Source organism: Solanum stenotomum, unplaced genomic scaffold, assembly GCF_019186545.1.
Source record: "Solanum stenotomum isolate F172 unplaced genomic scaffold, ASM1918654v1 scaffold33159, whole genome shotgun sequence".
Lineage (NCBI taxonomy): Eukaryota > Viridiplantae > Streptophyta > Magnoliopsida > Solanales > Solanaceae > Solanum > Solanum stenotomum.
Window position 1 is genome coordinate 751 of NW_026032310.1, and position 16,912 is coordinate 17,662.

At 31.4% G+C, this 16,912-nt stretch overlaps 1 protein-coding gene across 1 annotated transcript; it reads right to left on the reverse strand.

Moving 5' to 3' along the window:
* Positions 1-7,254: 7,254 nt before the first annotated feature.
* On the reverse strand, positions 7,255-13,876 carry LOC125852254 (leucine aminopeptidase 2, chloroplastic). Its single transcript, XM_049531986.1, has 10 exons — positions 13,593-13,876; positions 11,259-11,673; positions 10,984-11,178; positions 10,670-10,895; positions 10,405-10,531; positions 10,210-10,305; positions 9,465-9,542; positions 8,896-8,956; positions 8,342-8,529; positions 7,255-7,636 (listed from the first exon to the last, which is right to left on the reverse strand). The coding sequence occupies exons 1-10, from the start codon at positions 13,806-13,808 to the stop codon at positions 7,505-7,507; spliced, it is 1,734 nt and encodes a 577-aa protein (XP_049387943.1). The 5' UTR covers positions 13,809-13,876; the 3' UTR covers positions 7,255-7,504.
* Positions 13,877-16,912: the final 3,036 nt, after the last annotated feature.

Below are 16,912 nucleotides of genomic sequence, written 5' to 3' on the forward strand. Positions count from 1 at the left end.
GACCAAGAGTATCACCAGCAATACAATGAACTATTCTTTTACTTCTTCTTGTTACAATGCAAAGAAGAAGAACAAGAAGAAGAAGAAGCCAATAATGAAGAAACTCTTAGTGTTGCCATTGTTAAAAAAAGAAAATTTGTTGTGTGTACTGTAGTCTTTCTCTTCATCTCTTATATAGAAGAAAGAATAAGATATTTGCATGTCAACACGTTTTATTCATTCTCTACTCTTTTAACAGGATCTATATCCTTCAATTTTGGGTGTACACAAGTAAGTACTTAAATAATTCAAAAAAAAAGTAGACACATGCGTCCTACATAACAGTTCTACATCCTACATGACATCCTACGATATTATGACACACAGGACGTGTGTGTCTACTTGTTTAACTTTAAATAGTTTCAATGTCTACTTATAAACGTCTCGAATAATTAGGATGGTCTTTCTAATTTATACTCCCTCCGTCCACTTTTATTTGTCATGTTGCGCTTTTCGAAAGTCAATTTGGCTAATTTAATATACAAATATTTTATAAATTATTTTTCATATACATGAAAAAAAAATTAGGCCACTAGACTTTGGGTCTTCAGTTGATTAGTTTTAGTTTTAACTTTTTAAAGGATACAATTAGTAGACTCATACATTCATAAATCATAACTAATTACCTATACTAATATAATAATATTGATATATCAAATAATTAGTTTACAGCAAACCTAACACACTACGTACTAGTTCTATTGAAAGTTTAATACTAACAAAGTAATCAAAAATTAATTGAACCATATCGATATCAAATAAAAACCAACATGATTGGATTGGTTTTAAAAAAAATAATTTTAGTTATGCATGGTAAAATTTGTGGGGCAACTAAATTTAACTCATGCATCTTTTTTTTTTTTTTTCACTCATAGACCAACACGTGATATCATTCATAAATATTTGTCTTTTATTGGCTTATTGCCATCGATGATATGTTTGTTTCTAATGGAGGGTATTGTTAGAATTAGTATAAAGTTTATAGCAAATTATTTTATTTTTTGAATCTTTTTAAAATAGAGTCCATGCTTAACAAAATCATTATTTATTATTTCTCTGAAAAAGTTGAATTTGTTATCTAAATTATTATCACTTATTTGTGAAAACAATTTCGATTATTCACGTAACATATATACCCTTTTGTTTGGTTATTGGTCAATAATAAATAAAAGACAATAATTGGACCATTTGTAGCCCCTTCAAAGAATTTCAACCATTGAAATTTTGAGCACGTTTTATTTATTATAAAATAAGACTTCATTATCTTTTTCTATTTTTCTTTTTGGAGACCCAAAAAGATTGGTGGTACACTAAAGCAGGAGAAAGAAAAAATATTTATTACTTTTCGGACTTTATTTTTACTTTGTTCATTTTAAATTTTTTTATATTTTTGTTTAAAAAATAATTAATATAAATATTTTATCGCAATATCTTGACGAGTAATCTAAGATTTTGATAAATAATTTGAGGAATACGTAATTAATCTTAATGGTAAAACTATGAAAAAGGATGCTCATTCCATTTCTTTTTAGTTGTCATGTTGCACTTTTAGAGAGTCAATTTGACTAATTTTCAAAGCTTTTAATTAGATTATATTCATTCAATATTTTAAAATAAATTTTAGATATTCAAAAGTTACACATAAAGTACTATATATTACAACTTTTTTCATATCAATATGATGAAAAAATACATCTTAAAATATTTATCAAAATTCATATCGTTTGACTCTCAAAAAGAAAACTATGACAACTAAAAAATAATGGAGGAAATATGTTTTTCTCTCGAATGCTAAAAATGACAAATATTCCCTTCGTTCACTTTTATTTATCCGCCATTTGTATGCCCATTAAAAATAATGATAAATATGAGTATAAGACTATATTAATACATATATAATGAAGAGGGTGGATGAGTCCATTCATTATTTATTGAGTTTCTAATTCCACACCTACTTGACTTTGTGGGATATTTTTGTGGAGTCTTGTTCAATTCATAAACACGTGGAATTCATTTTCAATTGAGATCATCCTTATTGGTGGAACATATATTTTTATTAATCGAAATAATTATTTTCTAACTGTTAATTTTCACTTGACATCGTATCTCTAACTAATTATCTTTTATATAACATAATTTTATAAATAATTTCACATGATTGATCAATTTACATACCTAAACTGTGAAATATACGTCACATACTCCTGTCTTATTTATATGCCTTGCTTTTCATAAATATTTAATGAAAAATAGGTAGATCTAAAAAGTTAACTATTTCCTTCATTTCATATTAATTGACTTATATTGATCTGATATGCACTTTAAAATGATTTAATTAAAAGTATATCTAATAAATTGATCTTACTAATTATACTTAACTTTAAATTTAATTATTATAACTTTATACTCGTGAATTTTTGTTGTGTGTAATATATATAAAGAGGGCCAAACACATAAACGGGTCCCTAAACTTGTTGGGTTTTTCCCCTCATGTACCTCAACTATGTCATTTTCCTATTGAATCCTTGAACCACCCATAATTTGTTCCCTTTTAAACATTGTGGGCTGATGTGGCACAAAATGTGATCTCAGGTCGCTTGATCGCGTGAAGACGTTTTAAAGGCGCTAATGTGAATCCCTGAACCACCCCACCAACGCTCTTCTCCCCCTTTTAACCTTAATTTCTCCCCTTTTTCTCTTATTTCTCCTCTTTTCTTTCTCTTCATCATTAAGTTGGAGTTGCTCATTAGAATACATCTCTTCTTCATTGATTTCTTCTTAATCATCCAGTTCCAATGTCGAAGTTATCTTGTTCATCGATTTCTTCTTCTTCAAGTCAAGAGTGTTTTTTTGGGGGGGTGGGAGGGGGGGGGGGGGGATGAAGGGGCTTTAGGTTTGGGTAATGATTATGTGGCGCTGACGTATAAATGGATTGAAGTTTGATTGGTTGCAATTTTCACGTGGGAAAGGTGTATCTCATGCGCACAATCAACAAAAAATATTTGCGGAAGTTTTGTGCCGCATAGCCCACAGTGTTTAAAGGAACAAATTATGGATGGTTCAAGGATTCAATAGGAAAATGGCGTAGTTAAGGTACCTGAGGGGAAAACCCCAATAAGTTTAGGGATCTGTTTTTGTGTTTGGCCTATAAAGAGAGATAGTTGAAGGGTGAGTGATGATGATAAGATGTATGAATTGACATGTATTTTGTATTTATCTATATTGTTCTTATCCTTATATAACTCGTAAGATAGGGACCAAAGAGGATTTTTTTTTAGGTCTTCAATTTAATAAAAGAAAATTAAAAAATTAATTAAAAACAATTTAACAGTTTCTATAACAAAATAATATAATAATTCAAGTATTATAAGGGAAAATTACAAAAATATACTACTTAAGACTTTTATTAACAAAATATCAATATACTTATATTTAATTACAAACTAAGTTTTTAAATTACATACATAACAAAACATTTAATTTTTGTATTTATTTTAATTTTGTTTTACAGATTTTTCTCTCTCATACTATTAGTATTTCATGCCTTTTATATGGAGTATAATTAGGATATTAATATTTACCAAACATTCTCTCTCCTAAACAGTTTCAAATACACACGATTCATTACTTTTATTTTTTCCCCTTTTTTAGGCTTAGTGGACCTTTTGGGGATCATAATTAGTTTATTCATTTTTTGATAAAACTGTTTTTTTACCAAGAAAGGGGTGTACTTATCAATGTGGAGTTATAGTTTCAAGAAATCTTGAAAATATTTTGGGAAGTCAAAAGGGTTTCTCTTCCATATTCTTCTTCATTTTTCTTAACCTTTAATCTTCTTCACATAAACGATTCACAATCCAACTAACCAAAAAATTTATCAATTTTTGATGGAAAAGACTCCACGTAAAAGTATAATGTGTCTTTTTTGTGATTGATTATACTATGTATTGTACTAATTATGTTGATTGGGTAATATTTATAGGGATTGTGGTTTGTATACTTGTGTTTTTGCTAAATGTGTGTGCCATGGAGATATGAACATATCTATGTTGGGTGTAAATGCTGAAAATCTTCGATTGAGATTTGGAGCATTACCTTGGAAATATGGAAAGATGAAAATTGATACTGAATCTGTTAGTGAAGATGAAGCTTCTAAGCAAGGTGGTCGGTCAAATCGGAGGGTCAAGGAGTAAAAAGTGTTATTTCTTAAGACAGAATTTCATGAATGTTTTATGATTTTGAATCTCTTTTGTTATTTTGGATTGTACTTTAGTTGCGTTTATGATTTTGGGTTCGTTGTTGGATATTGTCTTTATTATGTGATTATGCATTTATTTGGTTGTTTTTTTGGTTAAATTTTGTGATAAATTTATAGTGTGAGTTTGGTTTGTACATGTATGAGTTTGATATAAATTTAGGTATAAATTGGGTTTTATAATTATTGAAAATTATACAAAATGCTTGTATATGATCGATTGGATTTCTTTCAAAGTTGCAGGTTGGTATACATACCAATGTGTTTATCCCGTTTTGTGTTTTTTTCTTTCATATGTAAACCAAATTTTTTTTTCAACAGCGTTTTTTTTTATGGTTTCAGTGTTAACCAAGATTGTAGTCATAAGCCATTTATTGAAATATCAAAGTATTTTACCAAAATTTTAACCATTTAATGATCTTAAAAAAAAACAGTCAAAGAAATACCAAAGTATTTTACCAATATTTTACCCATTTAATAAACTTAAAAAAAAAAGTCAAAGTTACATACCCTTAAACCAATTTTTAAAATTTATGATTTTATCAGGTTACTGCAATAAATGTAGGAACTATTTTTCATATTATTATTTACACCAATTCACATACTTAAAATACACTAAAATATGCACAATATTTTTGTTTATGAGGTTCTAATTATATACCATAGATCGTCAAACTTGTAGTTTTTTACACCACCAATTACACCAAATAATTTATTACTGCAGTCATTTTAATATACGTATGTTCATATGTAAGATAATATACCATCATCATTATGACATTTGGTTGTTACATATACCATCATTTATACCAAGTTTTGTACCAGTTGTAACCAAAGTAAATCAATTTTACAGTAATTGTGTGTTAATTATTGTAGCGTCCAAACTAATATACTAACATCTAATACTTTTCAATCTATTGTTTTAGTTTGGTGTATACTCCAAACATTTGTTTTACTATATACACCATTATTATGATCCTTTATTTTTACCATAAATTTGTGCCTATTTACCATAATTTCACCAAGAATTTGGCTTATTTACCATATCAAATCAACAGCAGAATATCATCCAATAAGTTCATTTTTTTTCAATATTTCTGGATATGTGACAACACGTAATCCAAAAGTGTTCATGATATCTATTATATACAACCATTTATAACAACTATGAATTCAAAAATATGAATACGATAACTCAGAGAAAGGGAGTTTTGTTTTGGTAGGAAACCTCTATTTATGGGAGATAATATATAGCATATTTGAATAAATTAGGGAAGATAAATTATTGGAGAAATTTATGGGAATCGGGATAAGCATGGCTGATTTGGATTTTTTTTTTTTTAATTTAAATTCTACTTTTGAAAAAAAANATTGAAAAATTAATTAAAAACAATTTAACAGTTTCTATAACAAAATAATATAATAATTCAAGTATAAGAAACAACATGTAATAACATAAATTGAAAAGCAAAAAATCAAACCACATCTACTATATGTTCTGTACATTTTTTAAATTGTTAGCTAAAAACGAAAAATGATACAACAACTAAGGTTCAAACTCAAGTCCTCCGACAACCTGGTTAAGTTGCATGTTAACCAAGTGACCCAGTAGATATATGATAGTTCTTCAAAGTGTATACACAATTACACATATATAGAGGGAATATTGTTTTTTTTTTAAAATTGATGAATGCACGTAGATCCTCAACCCACCATATGGTTCGCCATGGCTATGGCCTATGGCTACTAGTATGGGCAAATAGCAAGACAACATATTATTACTTAATGACTTCCATCCTAATTTGTATCATATGCGGACTCATGTTTATTGCTCGTATGGTTTATCACAATATCAAGAGTAAAAATTACTATTCCCTCCGTCCCATTTTATGTGGCACCATTTCCTTTTTGGTCAGTTCCAAAAAGAATGTCACATTTCCTTATATGATAAGTATTTAAAGGTACAATTCCTCTTTTACCTTTGTTGGTCCCACTTAATCTTAAAATAATACTCCAAAACATTTATGAGGAGAGAAAAAAGTGAGTTTACTTTTTAAAGAGCAATTTGGTAAATATTTCAAAGTCTTCATTTATTTATTAAACTCCGTGCCCGGTCAAATATTGCCTCATAAAATGAGACGGAGGGAGTATTTTTTTAGAAGGCAACACAACAACAATCTTGAAGAATCCAAACAACAGATCTTTATAATGCCAATTTTGCTCAAAAGTTCTAATATGAAATATGAGTCTGGCATATGTCAAATGTGATTACCTTCTGAAGCCACAAATAAAACATCCGATAAAGAGATCCAATCTTAGAATGAAATAAATACCAGCACTTTGATCTTGTTCAACAATATCATCATGCAAACGTAGTAAAACAAGAAATGTTTCTTTCACCTTCATGTTTACCTATTACGGTACCTGTTATGAATCAAGTTCAACCTAATGTAGATACCAAGGTCACACAAACTTATTGGACCGAGAACAAGCACTAAGACCAGGTTAATTTGAGATCCGGATTGAGTTGTGTGGTGACAACTCAAGTTACCACACAACAAGGATATATATTATAATCGTTGACAACACAAAATACAATTGAGAAATGAAAACAACAAGCAAGTAACCACTAGTGATCCTTAAAACGAAACTCAGAACGCAAGGTCATAAATTATGGAGATGGATAGAATGGGATGAGAAGCTTAGACTAAGAAAGGAGATGAGAGGAATCACACTCTTTTCTTAACAATTTGCATAATCCCTAAATCACATATCACTACCCTTCTGTTCCATGTTCACTACTCAACTCGGATCCCAAATTAACTTGGCCCTATTGCTCATTCTCGACCCAATAACTCTTGTCAGCCCAATAACTAGCGTGACCTTGATATCCACATTAAGTTGAACTTGATTCATAACAATACAGAGTGAATACGATCTCTACCAAACATATGCATAAATAGGATAGGAATATAAGATAGGAATAATAAATTTCATAGGCAAAGTAGCAATTTTAGGCATTTTATAAATCAAGAAAGTCTCTACTACTGCCTTTACTTTTCCACCATTTTCACCCCAAATTTATTCATAAAACTTGATGCATTTCTTTTCTCAAACATCCATAGTCCCTTGAGACAACTCCCTCATATGTTTTTTCTTATAAAATGGTAACATAACTCCCTCATATGTTTACCCATCAAATGACTGGCTCTAATTTGTAGAGTTCTTCAGCACCCATTCCACCAAAGTTGAAACACCAAAACCCGTGGCGTTTTTCTTTTTATCGCTCCAGACAGGACCAGCTAAGTCGATATGCATCCATTGGACCTTCTCATCAACAAACTGCAAAACGAAAACCAAATGTCATGTTTCTCGTCTCAAAGATTTATCCTTTTTTTAAACCTCCGAGTGACATCAAATTGAAATGAACTAGGAACAGCATGAGAGGACCAGAGGGAAAAGCTCTAACACAGAAGGATTGCCAAAGTACCTAGTAACGTACAACCGGTAGCTGTAAACGAAGGCCCTTAGCCTTTCTATAATGTTTTAAGTTTCCATCCTTGTCGCTTTTCTTTTGTTTATGATGTAAGAAGAAACTTTTAGCTCTACTAAACATAAGCTTGCATTGCTGCTAGAACAGAAAGTCCAGATCATTTTTTTTCCTCAAAAAGTAGTACTCCCAGTTTCTATTTGTTTGTGTTACTTTCCTTTATAGTATGTTTCAAAAAGAACGTCTCTGTTAAATTTTTTTGGCAATTCTTTAATTCTAACTTTTCACCTAACATATTTAAGACCGCAAGACTCGAGTTATTTTACTTTCTTAAACTTCGTACCAAGTCAGTGCCAAGTCAAAACCAAACAAACAAATTGAATTGGAGTATAATTTTTGGAGGATTCGATGTAGCAGCATTTTTGGAGAGACTGAACAACATAGGTCTGCCTGTAAGAAGGCATCAAGCCAGAATTTTCTAGGGATGACATAGTAAATTCCGTAAGTATATGACTAAACTAAATTACACGTCACTATTAGAGTGATCAGATGACTACCTGCTTCAGGAAGAGAGCAGCAGTTATCGCACCACCTTGACGACCTCCCGTGTTCACCATATCAGCCACTCCTGATTTCATAGAGTCCCAGTAACTATCCTCCATCGGCAACCTCCATAGTTTTTCACCACTTACCTCAGAAGCTGCAACCACCTCCTTTGCTAGGTCATCGCTGGGTGTAAAAATACCTGTACAAGATATCCAATAAAGTTCCAGAACATTACAAATTCAGAGCTTATATATATGTCAGTCAAATATTCACCGTAGCATCTTTCTTTATCCAACACGTGCATTTGGTGTCACAATTATTTTAGTGCAATCAAAGTAATACATGTATAAACTAGACGTTAAATGGTAAACTGATCATCACAACAACATATCTAGTGCAATACCACAAGTAGGGTCTGGGGAGGGTAGGATATACGCAGACCTCACCCTACCTTTGTGGGCAGAGAGGTTGTTTCCAATAGACCATCGGCTAAATGTTGAACATAATTCAACCATCACGTATACCAAAAAAGAAAAGAAAAGAAAAGAGGCACACACAAACATACCAGCAATTGAAGGTCCAAGAGCAACCACACAAGCACCAGTTAATGTTGCCAGATCAACTATCTGCATAACAATCAAACATCTCATTTAACACAAGCCAAGGTACTGAGTAAACCTCCAACTACTGTACAACCTTTCTTAGCAAGAGTGAAGCTTTGGAGATCAAAGCAAAGGATCTCATTACATCTTTATTACAAATTAGGTTGGAAATCTGAAAGCTTCTTTTTGATAGCTACAACATCTAATTTTGGTAGGTTTTGGTTATTTAGGAAATAAATTTTTAGTTAAAAACTAATCTTGTTCCATTTCGTGTCTTATTGCTCTAACTTTCTTAGTATCTGTGGCTTCATGGCCATGTCTATTTTAAGCATTTAACTGACCAATCATATTGATCGATACAGGAACATTGACCAATGAAAGCTCATAGGTTTCCGATCATGTATTCAAGGGGAACCTTTCACTTTTGGGTTGCAAAGTGATAGGGGAAAGAAAAGGGAACATATTAGACGGTAAACAGTGTAAAGTGATCTCCGAAAGCGACAGATGTATTATGACAATGTTCAATTAATACCTTTTCTACACCTTGGTTACAGGCATATACCAACGCATCAGCAAGTGTGAGCCTACCCTCAGCATCAGTGTTGTTAACCTACCATAAATATGAAGGCACCAATAGAAACCACGAAACAGTCAAATAAAGATTAGCAAAACAGAAAATAAGCACTAGACTTGCATCATAGTGGTCCTAAACTAATAGGTCAACAATCAAATAAAAGAAATCCTACCAAATATAAATTACCCAACAAAGTGCAATGTATCTAGTGTGAAAATGTCAAGATGGAAGTCTGAACCATCCACCTTTTGAAGGTTTTATTTCCAATATTTTTGCGGTCCAGAGAATAAGATGCATTCCTGAAGCTAGTGCATTTTCACATATGCCATATGTCTGACCACTGAGAAGCATGATTGATACATGATAACTATACAGAGTAGTATTCATCTATAAGCTTATAATTGACAGATAGGGGACACTTTTCACTCACTCTAAAAGTTAAAATACCTCAATTATGCAGAAAATGGACAATCTTTCGACAAAAATAAAATAACGAAACAGCTCGAGTTATACAAAAACTAGAGAACTCATAAAACAAGTGTTTTGGTATATCCAAACACCCCAACCAATTACAAATACCACAAAAGAAAATGGATCCAATAGGAAAATTGATGAACACTCTTCAAATGGAGCTTGTTGGGTAAGGGGAGTGAAGGAGTGACCCAATTAAGTCAACCCCTAAAGGCCCCAAAAATGAGCTTACCTCAATTGTCTTCCCATTTGAAGCAGTGATAATGTCACCAGGCCTCATGCCTGTCCCACTGATCATATTCTCACAAGCTGCAACAATGAAATGCACCTGCAACATGGTATTTATTAGTTTGGAGAAAAGAGCATTATTGAATACACGCACATTGAGTAAATATATTTTTTTCTTGAATGATGATGAAGGACTCACCTCTACCCCAGCAGGCTTTATTTGACCAAGAGCTTTTGCTGCACCTAAAACAGCTGCAGCCCCTCCCATGTCAAACTTCATTAGCTCAATTGAACAGCCAGGTCCAGTCTTGATGTTGTAGCCACCACTGGGAATGTGAAAAGAATTGTTCAAGAAATCATACCATAAGAATTAAAAAAATTAGCAATAATAAAAGAAACAATATCACTGCAGCCAGGTCAGAAATCAATTTTCTATTTTTCCAACTTATAGAAGATAGAATTACCTGTCAAAAGTTAATCCCTTTCCAACCAAGGCTATCTTCTTTTTTATTTCTCCACTACTAGGCTTATAAGACAAATGGATGAAATGAGCAGGATTTGCAGAAGCTGCAGCAACAGCTAAATAGGATCCCATTTTCAATTCTTTGCACTGCTCAACATCCAAGATGTTTGCAGAAAAGACATCACTATAGGTGGAAGCAATCTTTTTGGCCTCTTCAGCAAGTACCGCTGCAGCAAAAAGTTGGCATGTTGATAGCTTGGTTATGGTCATGCTATTTAAAGGGACAACAAGGAAATGCATTGGAAGATCACTAACCAGGGGTAAGTACATTGGCAGGTGCATTGACGAGCTCTCTGCCGAGTATAACACCTGCACAGACATCTGCAGCATACTTGATTTTCTTCTCTATCTCAGGTCCAGTCCCCAGTCCAAGAATATCCAAAGATTTCAACGTTGGTTTCTTTGACTCAGACTTAAACCTATTATCTTCAAATGTCCCCAGCACAGCTCCTACAACGTTCAAGAAAATCAACCAAGTTAGTTTCTCAATATGGTTCAATGAACTAAGCGAAGATCACGAAAATGGATACCAGTTGTTATGGCAGAGGCAGAGCTAAGCTTTGATTCTGCAGACAGTCCATCCGTAGAAGCAAGAGCAATGGCAATATTACTAGCCTGAGCAGACTTGGCAGCTGCAGCAGCAGCCTCCCCTAAACTGCGATAAGCAGCAGTTGATGATGTTGATAAGCCAAGCCCAACTAGAGCAATCCTTTTTGAGCCAAGACCAGGAAGCCTCAGAATTGTGGATTGTCCAAACTTCCCACTAAAATCCTCCTCGAATGAAGCTTCAGACAATAAACCACTCAATTTGGAATCTAGCTTTTGCAATAGTGGATTCTGGAACTTAGAATTCCCGTCTCTAGCCAAGTCCTTCTCTGTGGCACCTACTGCAAGTATGTCTCCTTTCCATTCCACCAGATCAATCTCTTTAGCAGCAAATGAAATCTTTCATGTTCCAAAAACAGAAAAAGGATTTAGTCCGGAAATTATAAAACTTCCATATGTATAAACACAAGAATCAACGATTGGCTGCATGCTAAGGGTGGAGCATTAAAAAAGTTATCTACACACTCTAAAAGATGGGATATGTTAGGATTATAGCCGCCCCCAGAAAAGAGTCCCAATCACAGAACTACTACTTGATCCCAAACTACTTGTTATAACTTGTAACCAATCTGCACCTTTATATCCATTCCACTATATAAAAGCACGTTCTACTCCAAAACGTCAATTCAAATAGAACATAATGAGTTTTTTTTATTCATGAGATAAATAACACCAATTTTGCATAAAACAATCATTAGCTATTCTAATATCAAACAGCATAACAAAGATAAACATGACTTTATAGGGTGTCACACTCAGAAGTCAGAATACGGACTCATCAAAAACATGAGAAGAAAGATGAGAAAGATAAGTTTTTCAAAAGGTTAAGCTCACAAAGATAAACGTGAGAGTAAAGGGCATCACACTCACCCTTTATAGGCATAATACATAAAGAGACACTTAAACTTGGCATCAATTGACTAGTAAGCACTCCAACTTTAAGAGTGCATATCTAGACACCTCAACTTGGTCTCAACTGACAACTAAACATTCCAACTCGTCCTCACTGTGTTTCGTGGACACCCGAGGCTGACGTGACACATAAATTTTAGAGGTGTCTAGATGATCATTCCATAAGTTGGAGCGTTCAACTGACATAGTGGAGACGAGTTGAGGTGTCTATAAGTACACTCTCAAAGTTGGAGTGCTCACTTACCAACTGAGACCAAGATCGAGTGTTTTTATGTGTTATGCCTTTTTAATAACCGGTAAAGGGTATCACACTCATGAAAAATCCCAAGCAAATGAGAATCAAGAATCAAAAGTTTACACTGAATTCACAAACATAAAGATGAAAGTATACAGTATCACAAATCAGAATACAAACCACAAAAAACAAGAGAGAAAGAACATGAAAAATTAGTTATCTATGCACTGAATTCACACCAAAAAAATCCATTATTTGCACTGAATTCACAAAGGTAAAGATGAAATTATACAGTATCACAAATCAGAATCCAAACCCACAAAAAACAAGAGAAAAAGAACAAGAAAAATCAGTTCTATGCATTGAATTCACAACAACAAAAATTCATTCTTTGAACTGAATTATCAAAGACAGAGATGAAAGTATACATCATAACAAATCAAAATCCAAGCCCACAAGAACAAGATAAGAAGTAAAAAAGAGCAAAGGGTCAAAAACACACCCCAACATATCACGAATTTTTCTAGTTTCATACCTAAACTATCATATATGTGTGAGTTTCCTACTTGAAACCTCAATTATCAGTTGTTCACTTTTTCCTTTTTCAATGATAGCTGAGGTATGTTTCAATAAACATTTGGTGATAATTCGGTAAGAACCCCAAAAATGGTCACAATTTAGGTATGTTTTCAATCTTTCACGCTACAAAAAATAACTCTTTGCACTGAATCACAAAACATGAAAGTAAACAGCATCACAAATCAGAATCCAAACAACAGAAACAAGAAAAAACAGTTCTATGCACTGAAATTCACCAAAAACAAAAAAAATCCATTCTTTGCACTGAATCACAAACATGGAAGTATACGCTATCACAAATCAGAATCCAAACCACAAAAACAAGAAAACCCAGTTCTATGCACTAAATTCACCAAAAAAATCAACAAAAATCCATTCTATCAACTGAATCCCCAAAGATAAAGATGAAATTACACAGTATCACAGATCAAGAATCCAAACCCCACAAATAAAAATCAGAAATCAATCCAACCAACATAACAAAAAACCAATAAAAATCAAATCTTTTTGCAAAAATAAAACAAGAAATCACCTTAGGTGCATCACTTTGATTAGTATGAGTAAGACCAAGAGTATCACGAGCAATAGAATGAGCCATTCTTTTAGCTCCTCTTGAACACAGGGGTGTAACTGAAATTGAAAAAGACCAGATGGGACTAGATTGAAATTTAGTAAAAAATGAAGGGTATGAATGAAAAGATGAAGAAGATGAACAAGCCAATGCTGAAGAAACTCTCAGTGCGGCCATTGTTAATGGAATTTTGTGTGTATTTATATGTAGATAGAGAGACCTAAAGGGTCAGTGTGACTTCTTGTTGAGTGAGAAATTGAGAAGATAATGATGTATGCATTGACGTGTCTTTTTTGGGGTTTCGTAATTGGTATAATTCGAATTTCGAGAGTTAAAAATTTTTAATTTTGTTAAAATAAAACTAATATAATTGAAAACTAATAAAAAGTACTAATTGATAATTCATAATATTTAAAAGATTTTGATCAAAGAGAATTTGTTTGAATTTCAAAATTTAAAAGGTGACGCATAAATTGAGATGGCGGGAATATTTAACAGTATTGTTCTTATCGTTGTTTTTCGATAGATTCTCTACTCCAAAAAGAAAATAATCCAAAAAAATGAAGGATAAAAAACACACTTAAATTATATCAATTTTTTAAGTTTGTTGCTCATCGAATTATCAGATTACCAACTACGTATTTATCAAAACATATCTCAATTATCAATTATTTTCTTTTTCTATCTAAAATATCACTGTCGTTCAGGTAGAAAAAGTAAACAACTGATAGTTGAGGTGTGTTTCGATAAACATTTGGTGATAGTTCATGTAAAAAACTCGCACACTTGATAGTTCATGTATGAACTCGAAAACTTGAAAAAAAATTAGGTGTATTTTTGACATTTCAGTCAAAAATAAATATAGAGAATAAACAAAGCATTATGAACAGTAATAACAATAAAATAATACAATAATCGAAATACAAAAAACATATAATAATAGAAATAGAAGAATTAAAAAAAAAATTTAAAAACAATATTATGGCTATTAATATAAATGAACGAAACAAAATATTATTTTCTATTAACTTTTTATCATAATTATGTCCTCCGCGGCCTCGTGTGTTTTACTCCTATAATTTTTCACAAGGGTAGAAATTAAAACACTATATTATGAGTAAAGAATCATCATATTATAACACTATGCTTGGTCAAAAATGTCAATTCATTTCTCTAATGAATAAAAGGAATAAAATAATTAATTTCTTAAGTATGGGGAAATAGCTAGAGAATTTCAATGTTTATAAACCAAAAAATTAATTTAAATGTCATTATTTTTTTATGTGACAAACAAAATAATTGAAGAGTTAGTATTATTTCATCCAATCTTTAAAATATTAACATTATTTTTTAGACGACTTTCAAATGTTACATCAATACATTTTCTTCAAAAGTTTTTAGTCTAAATTTTTGTTGATCTTCTCTTCGATTCTTCTTTCGTTACATACGTTATATACATCATTTTCTTTAGGACTCAATGTTTTTGCTGAGATTAATCCTATTACTATACTAAAGAATATGTTAGATATTAACATCATATTTGTTACAGCTCAAACCTATGATATATACTATTCATGTTTGCCTAATAAATCCCACAAACGTCTTGAACTCGATTATAAAATAGTTCAAAAAGTACAAACATGTGTCATGAGTTTGGATTATTATAATTTTGAATTTCTCTTGTTGGTGCTAGTTGTAAGTCACTAATGATTTGTAATTTAATCATAATCATTTAGTTCTATTTATTTTATTTTGTTTTAATTATCCAATTGGTCTAATTTATGCCTGACTTTGTAACCTCCAAAATTAGAGTTGACTTCTAGGAATAAAATGGTGCAATTTTGAGCTATAAGTATATATGAAAAAAAAAATTAGGATCGCTTTCTCTTGAATGAGCTTTATACGATGTGAATCTAAATTAGTCAAGACTCCATTATAAATATCTAACATCAGGAGATTTTTTTCTTGAAGAAACTCGAAATGTTTGAAGAAGAATATTTGTTGACTTTATAATGGAGAAAAATATAAGTATATATTAAGAATTATTGGGTGTATACATGCATTATATGTGATATTATCTAATGTATATATGCCACTACGATATATTATAATGTAATTAAATTAAATACAAGCTATATGCCTTTTGTTATATAAAAATCATGCTTACAGGTGTGGACTAAACAAGATAAAATGTTTGTTGAGTTATTATATAACAAGATAAAATGATTGTTGAGTTATTAGATAATATATTTTACAAGATAGGTTAAGACGTACGGTTTGTAAGTTAATTCTTTATTCAACTTATAATTGATTATTTCGTATCATTTCCTTGTATCTAACATCAGTATTAGTATTTGTTTTGTAAAGGAACGATAGGAAGCACTTTACTGAAGACAATAAATGAACGAATATACCTAGCAAAATTTAAATTAATTGAATAAATACTTTAAATACAGAATGGTTAAATAAAAACATTATAATGTATCATATAGCGTATAGAGTTGACCCAACTTGATTAATTAAAATGTCAACATTGCTATTATTGAGTATATATTAAAACATACTCCATACTAAAAAATGAAAAAAAGAAAAGAAAAGAGACAAGCTTGTCAAGTAATTAAGGGCCTTTGGGCCAAACACATTCTTATAGAGCATAAAAGATCTAATTCTATCAAAAGAAGATGTAATCTTTATGCAAATGGCCGATCAGATTTATAATTTACTTGTTTTAGTTGGTATTTATTGATTGCTTAAGTCGATTTAAAAAAAATATAGTATTTTTATCTTCACGAGATAAAAATAGAATTTACACACATATTACTCTTTTCAAACTCTACTCGTGGATTACACACGTTTAATATATATATATGGAAAAGTGATGAGACACATTTGTTGAAAACAAGAAAACTCCATTGTAGGATGCCATAGCTTAGATTGTCTATATATAGTAGAAAATATCTTTCAAAAAAGAATAACCAAATAAAAAAAAAAGAATCTTTTAAATGTCAGAATGAAAGTTGTACTGTGTAAATAGGGCAAAACATTTTTTTAACCACACATTTAAACTTTAAAAATTTCTACAATTTTAATTAAGAATTTTAAGTTTGAACTAGGGGTGTGCATTCGGTTTTTTGATTTGATTTTATACTATTCGATTTGGGTTTTTTGGTTTTTGATTTTGAAGAAGTGTAACCCAATCCGAACCAAAATAAATTTGGTTTGATTTGGTTTTTATCTTTTTGGTTTGGGTTTTTTCTGTTCGGTTAATCGGTTATGTCAAT